The sequence below is a fragment of the Muscardinus avellanarius genome, assembly GCF_963383645.1.
Source record: "Muscardinus avellanarius genome assembly, chromosome: 13".
NCBI lineage: Eukaryota > Metazoa > Chordata > Mammalia > Rodentia > Gliridae > Muscardinus > Muscardinus avellanarius.
Genome location: NC_137799.1, coordinates 94323797 through 94343407, shown reverse-complemented (window position 1 = coordinate 94343407; position 19611 = coordinate 94323797). Strand labels below are relative to the sequence as shown.

The 19611-nt window shown below is 53.5% G+C and overlaps 1 protein-coding gene across 1 annotated transcript in view; it reads right to left on the bottom strand.

The window, feature by feature from the left end:
* Nucleotides 1-19611, bottom strand: part of PHF2 (PHD finger protein 2) — a gene marked incomplete at both ends in the record, with an annotated part of 96516 nt that overhangs the window by 40501 nt on the left and 36404 nt on the right. Inside the window, 2 exons of the mRNA XM_080708668.1 lie at nucleotides 272-386; nucleotides 4100-4185. Coding sequence (XP_080564794.1) covers nucleotides 272-386; nucleotides 4100-4185 — 201 coding nt within the window. The remainder of the gene's footprint in view (nucleotides 1-271; nucleotides 387-4099; nucleotides 4186-19611) is intronic.

Here is a 19611-nt window from a genome sequence, read left to right as displayed (position 1 = left end):
AGAAGGAAGTTGACACCTGACTTTAAGTTCTTTGGAGGGAAGCGATCCTCCCAGGTGAAGGCTCATCAACAGAGATACTGCTGGACAGACCTGTGTAGGGGGAGGGCGTCCCCACCGGAGGACAGCTAGTCCAGGCCACAGAGGAGACAGGCCCGGGGTCCAGGCAGGCGCCAGCACTCAGCCTCCAGCCAGAGAAAAGGTGGCCCCGCGCCTGGCCCAGCGGGTGCGCAGGCGGCTCTGCTACCTCTGCGTGGTCCCGCGCGTGGCCCACCTGGGGAAGGTGCGGCTGCGCAGCTCCTTGATGAAGAGCTGGCTGCCGTTCTGCACGGGCTTCGCGTCGGGCGTCGGCCCCGGGCCGTGTCTGTGCCAGGTCCGCTTCTTCTTCACTGCGGGGAGACAGAGGAGGGAGTCACCAAGCCAGCCCTGCCTGCTCGGGGATCTTGAGGTGCCTGGCGTGGAGTGGACCTGGGCCACGCTGACTACCACGTCGACGGCCCAGCACACACACCCTCCCTCCCCAGGCCGGTGTCACCCACTGCAGTGCTGCCACGGCCTCCCTCTGACCCAGGACCCCTTCATGCAGGACGTCTGCTGAGACCATCACCGAGCGCCTCCTGGGAGGTCCCAGTCAAGCAGCCACCAGAAGCGGGTAACACCTCCTGCCTGTCCTACTGGGACCCCGGTTCTGTGACAGCTGCCACTGTAGGCTGTGGGGCGCGGGGTGGGCACACTCTGGGGCCCTCCAGCACCTCGAGCAGGCGAGGAAGGTGCGGCCACCTGCAGGGCAAGAGAACAGCCTGGCTGGGAGGGCAGCGGCTGGGGCTCAATGGGTGAGCTGCCACGACCCCAGAGCTGCGAGGCACCAGCCACACCTGTGCTATCACGCAGGACACCTTGCCAGGCTCTGTCAGGGACCTCGGGCTCTGGTGCCAAGCCCAGGTTGTTCACATAATCCTGAGGAGCCCGCGGGTCCTGGCCACAGCCAGTTCAAGATATGCAAGCCTGGCTTGGGGGGCCTGGCTGCCAGAGAGACTCTCTCCTGCCCTCTGCCTGCCCACTGCAAGCCCCAGCCAGGCTGGGCAGGCTGAGGGAGGGGAGGTGTGGCCCATGGCCTTCGGAGGGCTGCAGATGGCCGGGTGTGCAAAGTGCAAAGACCAGCAGGCCTTGAGCGGCAGGGAGCACAGTGCAGGCAGGGTCACCCCACCAGTGGGAAGGGCCAGAAGCCTGCAGCTCCGGGCCCGAGGAAGCTCATCCCCCAGAGCAGCAGTGAAGTGTGAGTCACAGAATTTACAGGGCACGTTCCACACATGCACACAGGAACACATTTATACTGTGCGCGTGCTATGTACCAGATGTTGGCACCATCACCCCCAATCCCTGTGGGAAGCCTCGATGCCTGTGGTGATGACGGGAGGAGGTGAGGCCTTGGGGTGAGTAGGTCGTGAAGTTGGGGTCCTCGTGATGAGACTGGAGCCCTTACATCAGAGACTGCATGGTGGTGACGTGCACCTGTGATCCCAGGACTTGAAAGGCTGAGTGAGGAGGACTGCAGGCTGAGGCCAGCCTTATTAACTGCCAGAACCCTTGGCAACTTAATGAAATCTCTTCCTTTTTTCTTTTTGGCACTGGGGATTGAACCCAGGAATTCTATACCTCCAGCCCTTCTTATTTTGTATTTTTAAACAGGGCTTGATAAATTGCTGAGGCTGGCCTCAAACCTATAATCCTCCTGTCTCAGCCTGCCAAGCCCTGGGATTACAGGCATGCACCACTGCACCTGGCTGCAAGACCCTGTTTCCAAATAAAACATAAATAAATAAAAATGTCTAAGGATAAGCCGGGTATGGTGGTCCATGCTTGTAATCCCAGTACTTGGGAGGCAGAGACAGAAGGATTGAAGGTTCTTGGCCAGCCTCAGCTACTTAGTGAGGCCCTCCACAACTTAGTGAGACCCTGTTTCAAAATAAAGAATGAAAAATGGGGCTGGGGGTGTAACTCAGAGGTAGAAAGGCCCTGGGGTCAATCCCAAGCACCATAAAAAGGGGAGGGGCCAGGGATGTATTTCAAAGGCAGGCTACTGAGCTTCAGTACTGAAACAAAGCCCCCAGCTGGGGACCCCTAAGGACGCATGCTGACTGTGGGCCAGAGCCCCGGCCTGTGGTTTCCAACTCTTCCTTCCCAACGTGTCTGGAGCCTCTTCCCAAGTGACACCCACGTGGGCCCATGGCGCGGAGCACACAGCAGCGCTGCCCAGCGCCTTCCCCATGAGCAGGTGGATGCCGCCCTCAAGGAGGTGCCCCTGGGTCCAGCCCAGGCCTGTCCGGCTCCTGAGCTCTCTGGTGGCTGGGCAGGTGCTGGGGACAGAGACAGCGCTCCTGTCTTCAAGCTGCCTTGAAGCCGTCACTAGTGAGTGTGACCGGCCGCCTCAAGCCGCCAGCGGTTGGGGTGCCCAGGACCGTCCTGCTCTGTCACACAAGGACATCTGTGGCCTTTACCAGTGTCGAGCACGTGTGAGGAGCAAGAGACACACGTGAAGTTAGTGAGTCCCTGCTGTCACAGCGATGAACACAGGCCCTGCGCTGTGAGTCCGGAGCGTGGCCCACAGGCTTATGTGTTGAAGGTGTGGCCCCCGCGCAGCAGTGTTGAGAGCCTGCGCATGCTGTGTGTCTGCCTGTCTGTCTGTTTGTCTCACTCACGTGCGCTCTCTCTCCCTCTCTCTCTCCCCCGGCTTCCCAGCTACCACGAGTGGTGCAGCTCTCCGCCACCACACCCTTCGCCATGATGTCCTCCCCTCAGACCCAGAGCAAGGGAGCGGCCAACCATGGACTGAACCATGAGCCAAAATCCGCCTTGGCTCCTCTATTGTTTATGGCAGGTGTTTTGGTCTGAGGATGGAAAGCTGACTAGTGCACTGGTTGGGCCCTGGAGGGGTCAAGAGAGAGCAGCAAGGTCCCCAGAGTGGGAGGACTCTGCCCCATCCAGCGCCAGCTTCACCAGGGGCCAGGCGTCCCCAAACTTCCCTCAGACCAGGCTTGGTCCTCAGAACAGGGTGCCAGTGCTGCTTCCTTCCAGTCCCCACCCAGGTCCCCAGGACTCACCTGTGGACAGGCACCTGGGACAAGTCTGAGGAAGAGTGAGGCCAAGCGGCTGCGGCTGAAGCTCAACACACCCACCCACCCCATCCCACCCTCAGCTCAGCCACCCAGGACCCAGGACCAGGATGAAACCAGCCAACTGCTAGTAGCTTCTGCAAGGCCCGTGCTGGCGCCAACCCAGAACCCAGACACACACACACACACACACACACACACACACACACACACACCAGCCCCTCCGGAGGTCCCTACAGATCACAGCACCACTCTTAAAGCCCTGGCCTTGGAGCTCAGGAATGCCTGGATGAACTCGCGGTGTGAGCTGAGCACGCGCCCTGGGCCCCCAAGGCCCACCGCCCGAGAGGACCAGAGGCCAGGCGGAGGGAGGAGGGAGAGCCTCGGACACCAAGAGCGGCAGAGGGGAAAGGCGAGCCCCTCAGCCCCCCACCCAGGAGGCGGCATGTGGACCGGGGTGCTGCTTGAGGGTGGGGAAGCCACCCACCCACACACAGGCAGAATGGCAGAGGGGAAAGGCGAGCCCCTCAGCCCCCCACCCAGGAGGCGGCATGTGGACCGGGGTGCTGCTTGAGGGTGGGGAAGCCACCCACCCACACACAGGCAGAGTGGCAGAGGGGAAAGGCGAGCCCCTCAGCCCCCCACCCAGGAGGCGGCATGTGGACCAGGGTGCTGCTGGAGGGCAGGGAAGCCACCCAGCCACACACGGGCTGATGGCCTGGGTGTTCCTCCATCATGCCATGTGCCCCAATTTCCCCGTACCCCCCCAGCTTCGGCTGACCCCCGCCCCTACCTGGGAGGATCTTTGCAAAGCTGCTTTGAGGACAAGAGCCGATTGGGGAGGCCGGGGAGGCTCTGAGGGACAGCAAATTGGGGGTATCCCAGCACCAGGATCCCCAGGTGATGACAACCCCGTGGTGCTCCCCAGGGAGCCCCAGCCCAGGCCCAGGCAGGGCCACGTCGGTGGGTGGGTGGGCAGGGGTACTCACAGGTAGACTTCCCGTGGGTCTTCTCACAGTTGGGGCAGTGGTAAATGTCAATGTCTGGAGCCTCCTCCTCTTCCACCCCGACACAGCTGAAACGGAAGGAAATGACAGTCACCTCGCGTTCAGTCCCCTCAGGCGCCTTCCGTCCACCAGGGCAGAGGGACCCTGCTAGGTAGGAGGCCAGGGGCAGCAGGGCTGGCAGGGCAGTGGGGCACAGTCACAGAGCTGCCCAGACCCCATGTGGACATGCCCACCAACGGGACCCACCAAATGGGACCTGCCTCAGGGAGGCCACCTCTGCCCTGGCGCTCCAGGGCCCAGGACAAGGGGGTCTCAGATGGGGCCACCTGCCCAGCTCGGCTTCCAAGGGCCCTGGCAAGGCCTGGTGGCAGGAGCCACGACCCCTCCTCCCTTCTGTCTGGGGTTCATCCGGGCCCTGGCAAACTGGCCCTGAGACTCGCCCGAGAGAGAGCGGCCCACAACAGATGCTGGCCTGGTCACGGGCCAAGGCAGCCAGGAAGTGACCTCACACGCCCACTCGCTCCGGACCACCCCACCAGCAAAACAGACGCGGCCCTCTCCGACACCCCCACCCTCAGGCCGAGAGCGGAGGGAGCGTGGCCCTGTGCACCGCGCCCGGGGGGAGCCCCGCCAGGGAGGGGCCGCACGGAGAAGGCTGCTCCCACAGAAGGGCAGCCACGGGCTCGGGAATGCTTCGCCATTCCCTTCTGTGAGCCGGAGTGTAAATAAATAACCAGTATAGATACAGCTATGCACTGCCACCACAGTGTCCCGACACACGCAGCACGATTCGCAGTAGCCGAATTATGCAGCCAACCTCGGTGTCCCGCAAGGAATTAGCAGGTAATGAGGATGTGGTCTGTACGCACGATGGAGTTTCACTAGGGCCATAAAGATAAAGAATGACGTCCTCCGCAGGAAAACGCATGGACCGAGAGGATATGGTGTCCAGTGAGGGGAGTGGGCCCGAAAGTCAGGGTCGAGTGCACGCTCACGTGTGGAAACCAAAGGGAACAGGAAACAAGGAGGGCTCCCGACACCGAGGAGGGACCCGGAGACGGGCGGGGGCGAGGGAGGGAGGAGCTGGTGAAAGGAACAGTTCTAATTATGCCATGTGCCCCGGTACCTGGGAGGTTGAGACAGGAGGACGGCAGGTTTGAGGCCAGTCCACTGAACAGTGCACTCACCCCAACATACACCGAGAAAACCCTCGGAAGAGAGCATCTTTGGCAAGGATGTCTGCCCTGCATTTTGCATCTGAAAATGATTGTAAACACTTAATGTCCACCTCAGGGACAGATTCTGCTGTCTGATGGCATCGTCTGTGGCCTCCAGAGTGATGGAGGGTGTGCCCTTGTGGCGACACGTGAGTACCAGTTGGTGATGGTCCTCCAACACTACACGGAGGGGCGAGCCTGGGGCCTGGGCGGAGTAGGGAGCTGACTCTTGCTGCAGTAGCTGGAAGAGGGTAGCGGGTTCTCTCTTTTTTTTTTCGGTACTGGGGATGGAACCCAGGGGCATTCTACCTCTGAGCTACACCCCCGGGCCTATATTTTATTCTTCATTTTGAAACAGGGTCTCACTGAGTTGCAAAGGGCCTCACTGAGTAGCTGAGGCTGGCCGCGAACTGCAATCCTCCTGTCTCAGCTTCCCAAATGCTGGGATCACAAGCGTGCGTCACCTCGCCTGGCACCACACCCGCCTGGCTTGTTTTCCTCTTAAATATGCCTGAAGGAATGAGAGGGAAGTGGGGAGAGAAAAAGAACTATGCTATGTGCCCTAGTCCTTGGGAGGCTGAGACAGGATGATCGCAGGGCTGAGGCCAGTCTTAGCAATTTAGCAAGACCCTCTGCAATTTAGTGAGGCCTTACTTCAAAATTAGATTGAAAATAAAAATAAAAGGGGCAGGAAGTACAACTCATAGGTAGAATGCCTGTGAGTTTGTTCTCCAGTACAAAAAACAAAACAAAACAAACAACAAAACAAAATGAGAACCGCTCACCAGGCCTTTTCTCCTGGGCGACGCAGCCCTGCCTCACTCCTCATTCCATTTCTCCTGGACCTCCCTCGGCCCCTTCCTTCCTAAGCACCATACAAACACAATGAAGAAGCCCCAACGCGACCATCTCGATTGACAGAGAAAAGCATCTCAGAGAATCCGCATTCGGCCCCAGGAACCGAAGGGGAACTCTGTGGACAACAGGCCACGCGCGGAGCCTCGGCCAACGCCACCCACGGCGAGTGCCGAGCCGCCCCAGGGGACCAGGGCGACGGCAGGGCCTGCCCCAGCTGTCAAACTGGAGGGCAAGACAGAAATGGCTTTTCCTTGCATATGACATAACCCTACACACAGAAAGGCCCAAGAAGTCCACTGCACAAAGCCTGCTCGAGCTCATAAATAAATTCAGAAGTTGTGGGATACAAGATGAACACACGGAAGCTGCTGTATTTCTACACGCTGGCAACAATGATGTGGGCGTGAAAAGCAACTGCGAGGAAGCAGTCACAAGAGCATTACAAAGAATAAGATGTGCAGACCTGGCGTGAGGGCCAGCCCAGCCAGCCGCTGGGGCGCAGGAGGGCCACGAGTTCAAGGCCAGCCTGCTCAGCTTAGTCAAGTTTAAGCAATAAAAAAGGGTTAGGATGCAGCCCAGTGGGAGAACACTCGCCGAACATGAGCAAGGCCCTGTGTTTCATTCCCAGCAGTGCAGAGAAAAATAAAATAAAATGTTGAGGAATAAATGAAACCTAGGATATGCAAGACTTGTACACCACTGAAAGAAGTTTTAAAAGGCAGAATAAAATGCATCTTATGTTCACAAATTAGAAGACTTAGTAGTGTTAAGACAGCAATAATACCCAAAGTAATCTAGAAATCCAATATAATCCCTAGCAAAACCCCAACATCTTTCTTCATAGAAGTGGAAAAGCTGATTCTTAAATTTATATGAAGCCAGATGCGGTGGTGCACATCTGTAATCCCAGGACTCAGGAGGCTGAGACAGGAGGATCATGGGTTTAAGGCCAGCCTCAGCAACTTAGTAAATTCCTGTTTCAAAAACAAACAAACAAAAAAATAGACGGCCAGGTGTGGTGGCGCACGCTTGTAATCCCCGCGCTTGGGAGGCGGAGACAGGAGGATCGCGCAGGTTCGAAGCCAGCCACGCTGGCTTAAGAGACCCTGTTTCCAAATAGGTCTGGGAGGGTAGCCCGGAGGTAGAAGGGCTTCGAGGAACCCCAGCACCACACACACAAAAAAAAACCAGAAAGGGCTAGGGGTATACCTCAGAGGCAGAATGCCTCTGGCTTTCATCCCTAGTACACAAAAAATATTTTCAAACCAGATCCAGGAAATGGTTATACAGCATTATAAATTTACTAAGTGGTACTGACTTGTTTACTTTATTACAGTTAATTTTAAAGTATTATGAATTTTATCACAATTAAAAAGGGGCGGGAGAACCTGGTCTTTAGAGAGCACCATCACCACCATCATCATCACTGTCACCATGGATACCATCATCACCACCATCATCATCATCACCATCCCTATGATAATCACCATCACTTTCATCTCCATCATCCTCACCAATGTCACCATCACCACCACCATCACCATGGTCACCATCATCACCACCATCACCATGGTCAGCATCATCACCACCATCACCATGGACACCATCATCACTACCATCACCATGGTCAGCATCATCACCACCATCACCATGGTCACCATCATCACCACCATCACCATGGTCACCATGGTCAGCATCATCACCACCATCACCATGGTCACCATCATCACCACCATCACCATGGTCAGCATCATCACCATCATCACCATGGTCAGCATCATCACCACCATCACCATGGTCACCATCATCACCACCATCACCATGGTCAGCATCATCACCACCATCACCATGGTCACCATGGTCAGCATCATCACCACCATCACCATGGTCAGCATCATCACCACCATCACCATGGACACCATCATCACTACCATCACCATGGTCAGCATCATCACCACCATCACCATGGTCAACATCATCACCACCATCACCATGGACACCATCATCACTACCATCACCATGGTCAGCATCATCACCACCATCACCATGGTCACCATCATCACCACCATCACCATGGTCAGCATCATCACCACCATCACCATGGTCACCATCATCACTACCATCTCCATGGTCAGCATCATCACCACCATCACCATGGTCAGCATCATCACCACCATCACCATGGTTACCATCATCACCACCATCACCATGGTCAGCATCATCACCACCATCACCATGGTCACCATGGTCAGCATCATCACCACCATCACCATGGTCAGCATCATCACCACCATCACCATGGTCAGCATCATCACCACCATCACCATGGTCACCATCATCACCACCATCACCATGGTCACCATGGTCAGCATCATCACCACCATCACCATGGTCAGCATCATCACCACCATCACCATGGTCACCATCATCACTACCATCTCCATGGTCAGCATCATCACCACCATCACCATGGTTACCATCATCACCACCATCACCATGGTCACCATGGTCAGCATCATCACCACCATCACCATGATCACCATGGTCAGCATCATCACCACCATCACCATGGTCACCATCATCACCACCATCACCATGGTCACCATCATCACTACCATTTCCATGGTCAGCATCATCACCACCATCACCATGGTCACCATCATCACCACCATCACCATGGTCAGCATCATCACCACCATCACCATGGTCAGCATCATCACCACCATCACCATGGACACCATCATCACTACCATCACCATGGTCAGCATCATCACCACCATCACCATGGTCAACATCATCACCACCATCACCATGGACACCATCATCACTACCATCACCATGGTCAGCATCATCACCACCATCACCACGGTTACCATCATCACCACCATCACCATGGTCAGCATCATCACCACCATCACCATGGTCAGCATCATCACCACCATCACCATGGTCACCATCATCACCACCATCACCATGGTCAGCATCATCACCACCATCACCATGGTTACCATCATCACCACCATCACCATGGTCACCATCATCACCACCATCACCATGGTCAGCATCATCACCACCATCACCATGGTCACCATCATCACCACCATCACCATGGTCACCATCATCACTACCATTTCCATGGTCAGCATCATCACCACCATCACCATGGTCACCATCATCACCACCATCACCATGGTCACCATCATCACTACCATTTCCATGGTCAACATCATCACCACCATCACCATGGTCACCATCATCACCACCATCACCATGGTCACCATGGTCAGCATCATCACCACCATCACCATGGTCACCATCATCACCACCATCACCATGGTCACCATGGTCAGCATCATCACCACCATCAACATGGTCACCATGGTCAGCATCATCACCACCATCACCATGGTCAGCATCATCACCACCATCACCATGGTCAGCATCATCACCACCATCACCATGGTCAGCATCATCACTACCATTTCCATGGTCAGCATCATCACCACCATCACCATGGTCACCATCATCACCACCATCACCATGGTCAGCATCATCACCACCATCACCATGGTCAGCATCATCACCACCATCACCATGGTCACCATCATCACCACCATCACCATGGTCAGCATCATCACCACCATCACCATGGTCAGCATCATCACCACTACCACCAACTCCACCAGTAGCCTCACAATGCCATCATCTCCCCACATCACCATGATCACCACCATCACCATCATCGACATCATTACCATGAACGCCATCTCCGTTCTCATCATCTTCTTTGCCATCACAAACTCCACTCGCTGCCAGCCATGAGTAAGCACTCACTCTGATGGGCAGAAGCCAAGAACTCTAAATGCATATTTATGCAACAACCCTTCAATAATGGGGATTATTATTTTATTAACCCTACTTATATGAATAGGGAAGCTGAGGCCCAGCAGGTTCAATGTGTGCCCCGTCTCCTGGCTGGTTTACTGGGGATGTACTGCCCTTGTCTCTGGAGCAGCCTCACACACAGTTAAGGAGGCACACAGCTGGAAGGCCAGCCAGGCTGCTCACGCCATAGCCCACGTGGTCACCAGAGTGCCCAATGCACCAGACAAAGCTCCCAGTGACCAGGCTCTGGGCCCAACAGGCGGCTCTGATGCTGGCACAGTCCTGGCTCTGGGCAGCAGAGCCTCAAGTCTAGAAAAAGATCTTGGAAGTTTGCTGAGAATATAAAGTTGCCTCTATCTCAGAACAGGAACTGAAGTAAAGTCCAAGTAGTCTAAAGAGCCAAGTCGAAGACAAAAGCAGAGTGTAAGGGAATGTGTGTCCCCTCAGGATGCAGTGACTTTTGACTTTTATATTCGATTTGTTTGTTTTATTCTATTTTTGGTACTAGGAAATGAACCCAGGGGCATGCTATCTTTGAGCTACATACCAGCCTTTTTATGTTTTATTTTGAAACAGGGTCTCTCTAAGTTGCTGAGGCTTGTCTCAAACCTGTGATCCTCCTGTCTCAACCTTCCCAGTACAGAGATTACAGGTTGGCACCACTGTGTCCAGCGGCAAAGTAACTTTTTTGTGTGTGGTACTGGGGATTGAACACTGGGGCATTCTATCTCTGAGTAACACCACCACCAAGCTCTGTTTTATTTTTTATTTTGAAACAGGGTCAGACAAAGTTGCAGAAGGCCTTGCCGAATTGCTGCGGCTGGCCATGAACCTGTGATCCTCCTGTCAGTTTCCCAAGTACTGGAATTACAGTGCACCACCAAGCCCGGCTGCAAAGTGACTTTTTAAAACAAACAAACAGAATTGGAAAGAAAGATCAGAAGGAATGCCCATGGATCAAAACTATGTTCCAAATCACCAAAACAAACTTTAAACGTACACCTGAGGAGTATTGACCACACACTGCAAAGCGTCGATATTCCTACTCTGTGAACTGTAAACTAAGGAGACCTTCCCAGCGGAAGGAAAGACCAGGGCTGTAGACGTGCTCGTCGGTGCCCACCGCAGTGTGTGTGTGTGTGTGTGTGTGTGTGCGGGGGGGGGGGGGATCCTGGGCAGGGAAGGACGGGGCAGGGCAGCCAGCAGGGGAGCCCTCCACTGGGCAGGGGCAGAGGGCTAGGCACACAGAGCCGCCTTCCTGTCACCATCACTAGCATTCCCAGTGATAACGCACGCACGCTCGGCCCCTGGCAGGGGAGCTGGCTGCATCCTGGTCCCAGAGCTGGGACCACCTTGACCGTGGAAAAACCCCAGATGCCCCGGCGCCAGGCAGGTCCCCAGAGAGCACCGTGGTCTCCACGGCCTGGGGCAGCTGCGGTGGAGAGAGGGAGGGAGGGGCTCCCAGGCGAGGCTCTGGGTCCTGAAGAGAACCGCCGGTCCAGAAGTCAGGATGGAGTTCGGGCTCCAGGCCAATCCACGAGGCTGAAGACGAACACACACTTTGCCTCCCCACTGGAGAACTGGCTGCACAGGTGGCTCCGGCCACACCTGCTGTGCCTGCCCCTGCGTGCCCAGCGGCCCCGAAGCCCGCCGTGGCTCCAGAGGGCAGCGCACCGGCCACCTCCACCAAGAGGCCAGTGTGTGGCCAGCTCCCCACCCTGGGGCACAGGCCATGGCCCACGCCCTGCACGCCCTCACACAGAGCCCCATGGCTCTGGGCTCTGGGTCAGCAGCACCTCCCTGGCAGTCAGCGATCCACTGCAGGGAGGCTCCGCCTAAAGCTGCTTCCTGCACCCCAACACCCCACCAGGAAACAGACCAGGCGGTGCTGGAGCAGCCCCAGCCAGCATGGCCGCCTTGCTCAGCACAGCTCCTGGGACCAACAGGGGAAGGGGGCAGTGGCAGCGGCAAGCCCTCTGCTTTTCACGAGAAGGTCTGTGAGCGCCAAGGGCTCAGCGCCACTCGCGCTGGGAGGCCCACCAGGCCCAGCCGGGCGGGCTCAGCCCCCAGCGCCGCTCCCGGTGACCGCAGGGGCCGCCCGCCCCCGCCACGGCTCAAGGAAGGAGAGTGTTTAGGGAGACCAGGTAGGAGCCCTGGGCCCTGACCCTGAGCCTTGACAGTGGCCACCCAGCGGTGAAGGCCAAGGCACCCAAAGTGGGCAAGGAACGGCAGGGCCATACTTCACGCCCGGGCCATGCAAGGACCCAGGGGCCCATGCGTCGGTCAGTCCCCCGCGGCTGCCGCCACCTCACAGCCTGATCACTCACTTTACTGTCCCAAGTGAAAGTTTCCGAGTGTCCTAAGAAATGAGTTTTTAACAGCCAGGTGTGGTGGCCCATGTCTTCAGTCCCAGTGCTTGGGAGGCTGAGCCAGAAAGGTTGCGGAGCCAAGGCCAGGCTCAGACAACCAGAGCCTCAGCAACGCAGTGAGACCCTGATTCAAAGTAAAAACTAAAGTGTGGAAATAGCTCAGAGGCAGAACATCCCTGAGTCCAACCTTCAACGCACACACGGGGTGTGGACACGAGCTGCAGACGTGGGAACACTTCTTCAGCCAGAAGCAAGTGCTGCTGGGACAGAGCTTCGCAGCTGTGTGGCTCCAGGGTCCCTCGCTCTGGCTGTGACTGTGTGGTCCAGGGTCCCTCGCTCTGGCTGTGACTGTGTGGTCCAGGGTCCCTCGCTCTGGCTGTGACTGTGTGGTCCAGGGTCCCTCGCTCTGGCTGTGACTGTGTGGTCCAGGGTCCCTCGCTCTGGCTGTGACTGTGTGGTCCAGGGTCCCTCGCTCTGGCTTGTGACTGTGTGGTCCAGGGTCCCTCGCTCTGGCTGTGACTGTGTGGTCCAGGGTCCCTCGCTCTGGCTGTGACTGTGTGGCTCCAGGGTCCCTCGCTCTGGCTGTGCCTGTGTGGTCCAGGGTCCCTCGCTCTGGCTGTGACTGTGTGGTCCAGGGTCCCTCGCTCTGGCTGTGATTTCACATTATTACCAAGTGACAGGAAATGTCACTTAGTGACCCTGGCCTGTGGCCCCCAGTGTGAGGGCTCCATTATTTTAAAGATAAAAAGTATCGATTTCTCTTTAACATAAGCTCAACCCCACCTGCCTCACTAATACAAAAGGAAGTGGGCAAACGGGCCAGGAGTAGCATCAGCTTGAAAATCCCAGACATCCACGTGCCTGAGCCCTTACTCACGATGCCCTCTGTAGGACGCCCTCCACCTGACATCAGATTTGCTTGACCGCGTGTGGCACTAGGCATTCTACTTCCACGCTACACCCCCAGCCCTTTTTAATTTTTTATTTTGAACAGGGTCTCGCTAACTTTCTGAGGGTCTCACTAAGTTGCTGAGGCTGGCCTCTAAGCTGAGACCTCCCTGTCTCAGCCTCCCAAGTGCTATAATTGCAGGTGTGCACCACATGGCCAGCTTGGCTGCTCTTGCTTCCCCTACACAGTGGGGCCCCGCTGGCTCAGGAAGAGCGAGCCCTTTGGGCCTCCTCCACCTGTGCCCCACTGCAGGCCCTCAGGCCTCACTGTCCTCCCACGCAGCAGAGGCAGCGCAGAGGCCTTCCCTGGGGAGAGCAGATCCCAGGGCTTGCCGGGAGGGACCCGCTGCTCCTTGTGAGGATGTAATGAGATCTTTTCTACTTAAGCTCAACATTGTAGAACCACCATTGTGGAGCCCTGTGTGCTTGTGAAGATCGCATTTCCTGGAAATTGTGAATGCCAGCCCTTCCCCCAGCTCCCCCTCCAGCCAATGGCATAGATCGTGAGGCCAGGCTCCCGTCAAAAGCACAGGAGCCCCGCGCTGAAAGTAAAATGCCCAGCAGTTTTCCGCCACGTGGTTCCTGCCCACCTGACTTGACTGCTGGCGGGATCCCTTTTTGCAAAAAGTAAAACTCCCCTTGCCGAGCTGCTTTTGAGTATGTGTCTTTCCTTACAATGCATGACACTTATTTCTAACAATCTGACCTGCAGGGGGATCAGATCGCCGCCAGAGGGCTGTGGGGACTCTGTTCTGGGGAGACGCACCCACTGCCCGAATGCTGGCAGCCCAGGACAGGGGAAGTCCCCCCGTTCCCTGGCTGCCGACCGCCCCAAGTGAAAAGTATATCGGCAACGTGGGGAAAGGTGTCGGGCTAGTGCCCTGCAAGATCAGGGAACTGCGAGCAGATCAAGGAAAACATGTGACGGTCACAGCAGGTGACCAGGTATTTCTTTTGTGGTCGAGATATTATGGGGTGAAGGTTGTGTGTAAATGACGGAGTTGTCTAAAGATACCTAAAAACAGCAGACCCCGGAGTTTTCCCTGCGAGAGGCCTGGCCGGAGAAACGGGGTCCAAGTTTGAGAAACCCCCCCGAAAAAAGAGGGGGGACCACAGAGCCAGGGACTGGGACGGTTGGATGACAATACACCCCTGGGCAGGAGAGGTTGATCTTCTACTGGGAATAAAAAATAAAGATACTGCCAGGCGTGGTGGCACACACTTGAAATCCCCGTGCTTGGGAGACTGAGACAGTAGGATTGAGCAGGTTCGAAGCCAGCCTCAGCTAGCTTAAGAGACCCTGTTTCCAAATTTAAAAAATATTTAAAAAATAGGTCTGGGAATGTAGCCCGGAGGTAGAAGCCCCCTGGGTTCCAACCCCAATACCACCAAAATAATAATAATAATAATAATAATAATAATAATAATAATACTTAAAATAACAAGATTAAGGGCAAAATTCCTTCTGGTCACCCCTTAGGCCTAACGCTACGGCCTGGCATGTCACAAGCACAGACACCGTCTCCATGCGCACTCCAATTGGGTGCTTGACTGTCCTTCCCGCGTGGCAGCTTAGTGACCCGGAGTTGTTCTCTACCCCTTTCTACAGGGGAGGAGATCAAAGGGGGCAGGGACCTGCAGGGAGACCTCTGGTCTGTCCCAGCTGACCCATCTGCTAATGTCCAGCTAGCTTCGTCCCAAAGTCAAATGAACAACTATGACTTTGGGTTACTACATATATTAGACACCATGAAGATATGTATACATCTGAGCGCTAACTATGCTGTGCGTCTGAGGCTTACTTAAATGTTTCATAAAATCTTATAAAGTTAGATACATGGGTTTTACATACATGCAGGATAACCAATAAGTGACCGCCTTGTGCAGTGTGCACTGTATCTGACCCTTCATCAGATAAAATGGCTAATGAAGTTATTAAACTTATGCTGTTTATATGTTTAATGTCACTTAAAAGTCCCTGTCACTTAAGACCTGGTTTATATTTCTTTGATCTGACTAAATGTTTTATAATTGTATAAGCGAAATACAATTTTCCATCAAATAATAGGCCTATTCCTGGTCATTAACACTGTTCTCTAAACTTATAAAAGGCCCAGAACTGTTCTTTGATTTTTGTCAATGTTGTTAACCTACACAGACCTGTAATTATAGTTATCTCATTGAGACATGGATTCTGAACTTCACGCCAAAAGCAAATGCTGTTAATATATTTAAACTTTTGTGCCACTATGATATTAATTATTACTGGCTTCTTTGTAAGTGAATTTTTTTTTTGTTTCCCAAGTAGCCTCTGTAATGCGAAGCTTAAGAGGACACTTTACCAAGCTGGTGTTCTCTAAGCAAAATTGTTAATAGTGATAGCCTTTCTCGGGTTTATATTTGTGGGTTCCTAAATTATATTGTGATCGTCTTTAAGTGAAGATCATTAGAGGTACTCAAACACTTGGCATTCAAAAACATGCCACGCTATTGATTTTAAAAGTTGAGCATTAATAACATATATGTAAAAAAGTCAAATTCAAATGGGATTTGTTGATATCATCAAATATTGTCAGGGCTGTTATACAAACTAGATTTGTTTTTTCCCTAATAAGTTTTTTTATCTAATTTTCCTTGTATATCTTTGTCATTGTTCATTAGTATTACAGATATGCAACTTCTGACAGAATAACCTACAGACAGGCTATAAATTGACCCCTATTAATGAACAAGGATTGGTGAAACTGACCTTTTGGGTCTTCAAGAACTGGGACATAGAGAACCATCAGAAAATAAATGAGCTAAGGAGAAGCCAATATTTTGGTCCTTGCCCTCCAAAGTCAAATAGGACCCAGGCAGTTGTGGGCGGGCACCCCACACCCTCCTGATTAGGAGGCGAAGTTCCCAGAGACTAAGACCCACCCGTGCATATTCTATAAATAAAAAAATAAAAAAGAGGGCCACTGAAGAGGGAGACATCCCCAGAGCTTCAAAGGAAGCCATGTGGCCAGCAAGATCATGACCTATCCTGGCAGAGGGCACAGCTGGTAGAAGAAAAGTCACGGAGTCCCTAAGAATAACTTTGAGGTTTAACTGATTTTAAAAGCAAAATAACTTTGTAAAATTTATGTTTCCTTAACATAGGGCTACTTACTTGGTCATGTATACTTAGCAAGAAAGTATAACTAGAAACAAGTATACTATTCTGGTATATAAGGAGAGAGACATACTCTTAGAGTCATTTATAAAGCTCCCACCTAATTGCATTATAACTTAGAGTGGCAGCTCAGTTCTTAGACCACAGAAGGGCTATGTCGCTTATGCCTAACACCCTCTCCAACGGAGTCCTTACAAGATGCTGCGAAACTAGACCCGTCCCTCTTGAGGCTCTGCAGGTCTAGGACCAGCAGACACCTAGAGGAAGCAAGATGCTTGGTTTACAGGTGGCTTTGCCAAATATGTGAAACCATGCGACAGGGAGCGTGGATAACCCTTATGACAAGCAAATTATTAGTACTAATGGGGGTGATAGTAGTCACTCTGCTAAATTGTATGCTGCGTTCGTTTTTGTTTTTTCTTTGTAGAGTGAATTATATTACCAGCAGCAGACACTTGTCAACTCTACCCGAGATGCCATCAAGGGAACAGCTAAACACCTGGATGCCACCCGAAGGGCACTCTAGGAAAGTCGTTTAGCTCCAGACATGCACCGGCTGAGGATGCTGGATCTGACGACACCTTTGAGAGCAAAGGGACCTATGCTAAAAGAATGTGAAAAGAAGGTAGCGTATTTTAAAAAGAGGGGGAATTGTGAGAATATAATTAGATCTTTTCTATCAAAGGAATAGCCTAACTTAGGCTCCAAATGTTGAACTGTCATTGTGGAACCTTGTGTACACCTGTATTTTGTAAAGATCGCATTTCGCCCTGCACCGAAAGTAAAATGTCCAGCAGTTTCACCACGTGGTTCCTGTCCACCTAACCTGACTGCTGGCAGGATCCCTCTTTGCAAAAAGCAAAATTCACCTTGCCAAGCTGCTTTCAAATGTGTGTCTTTTCTTATGACACCATGGGAATTTATTTCTAATATCCTCCAGTTAAGCCAGGTTAATAGAAGAAGCCTGGGAGCTGGAAGAGGCGCTGGGGAGGCGCAGCACAGAGGCCTCAGGGCAGAAGGGCGCAAACGCCACCCTCACAATTTTAAACAGAGCCCACAGCTGCAGTGGAAAGCTCAGCAGAGGCACACCAGCCAGGTGGCATGGCCATGCCTATTTTGGTGCGGCATGGGGTGAGCAGCATGGCTGACTTGGGGGCAAGTGTGGACACAGGGCACCGCGCCTCCTACACACTGGTCCTGCAGGACCCCTACCCCGCTACAGCCGCCTGCAGCTCCATCCTGTGGACACGGGGAATAACCAGGCAGTAGGCGGTGAGGCCGGCAAAGGGAGCATGCAGCCCGGGTACCAGCTCAGACTGGCTGGCCTCAGCGCCTGGCGACCGGCTCCCGGAGAGGGAGGCTCACACCACCCACAGGCCCACGGGCCTGCGTCTCCACCATGGCTCCCAGGGGCTGAGAGACAGCCTGTGACAGCTGAGGGCACTGGGCCAGGGCCAAAGAGAGTCAGGCCACAGTCCCACAGGAGAAAACAAAGCCAGGTGCCATAGCCCACACCACTCATCTCAGTACTTGAGAGGCAGAGACATCAGTATCTCAGGTTCTAAGCCTCAGTAACTTAGTGAAACCCTGGTGGCACACGCTTGAATCCCAGCATTTGGGAGGCTGAGACAGGAGGATCGCAGGTTTGCGGCCAGCCTCAGCTACTTAGTGAGGCCCTCTGTAACTTATGGAGGACCTGTTTTGAAATAAAGAATAAAAAATAGGGCTAGAAGTGTAGCTTGGAGGTAGAATGCCTCTGGGTTCAATCCCCAGTACCACAAAATAAATACGTAAATAATATTTAATAAATAAATAAATAAATAACCAGGTGTTGTGGTACACACCTATAATCCTGGTACTTGAAAGGCTGAGTCAGGAGGGACACAGGTTCAAATCCAGCCTCAGCAACTTAGTAAAAAATTAAGTAAAAAATAAAATGGAGGACTTCCGGGAAGATGGCGAACGAGAAAAGCGGGGCTTAGGAGCCCCGCTAAAAACCAACCTCCATTACCACAAAATCAGCGTCTTTCATAGCCAGAAAACACCATCACCAGAGAAACAAAAAAATCACCAGGCTCCAGAGAGAAAGCGGACTGAGAACAGAGCTCAGAGCCACAGAGGAGATATACCGGCCTCACGCCCGAGGACGCGGAAGCAGCGCCATACTGCCGGCGGCAGCGGCGAATTCACCGGATGGCTACAGCAAGCCGAGGTGAGCCGCTGCGGAACAGCCAGGCGGGATTTTTCAGTGCAGGGAGCATCTAAAGCTCCCAGTGGCTGAGCTCAGCACACGCTTCAGGGACTCAGAGTGGAATTCAAAACCAAGAAGAAATACGCCAGCCTCACAGCCGAGGGCGTAGCAGCAGCGCCATATTGCCACCGGCAGCAGCAGCAGCGAATTCACCGAGTCCAGTACAGCTCCATCTGCGCACTCAACAACAGTGAGTCAAATTGTGGGCCACAGAGGAGAAATCCCAGTACTGAACTCCCAGGAACTTGACCCAGTGGGCGAGTGGCGGTGGCAGAGATATCACACCATAGGAGAACACCCAACCTGGCACCCCCCATGGTCTAAAGCAGCCTCTATCGACTCCCTGGGTCAGAGACTCTGTGATACAACCCAGTAAAGGAGTAGTGGGGTCTGAGATACTACAGACTCGAGATCCAGAGCACCTTAAACGAAGTCATAGTGACCCAAGGGAAGAACCCAGAGAAGGCACAAACTTCCGAAATCATGGGAAAGAGGAATAACAATGGAGCAATGAATGCTCACAACCCCACAACATCAGAACCTGATAAAACAGAAAATCAGAGATTTCTAGAACATCAAATCAGGAAAATAACTGTAGAAATAATAGAGGTGCTTCGAAAAGAACTCAGAGAGAGCCAAAAAGAGATAAAGGATGCAATTAATGAAGTAAAGGCCTCAATTCAAAGCACAAACAACCGATTAGACCACATGGAGAACAGAATCTCGCTCTTAGAAGATGATCATTCCAAAAATGAATGCATAGTTTCTAATCTAGAAAAAAATATCCAACAACAGGAATCTGACATTGA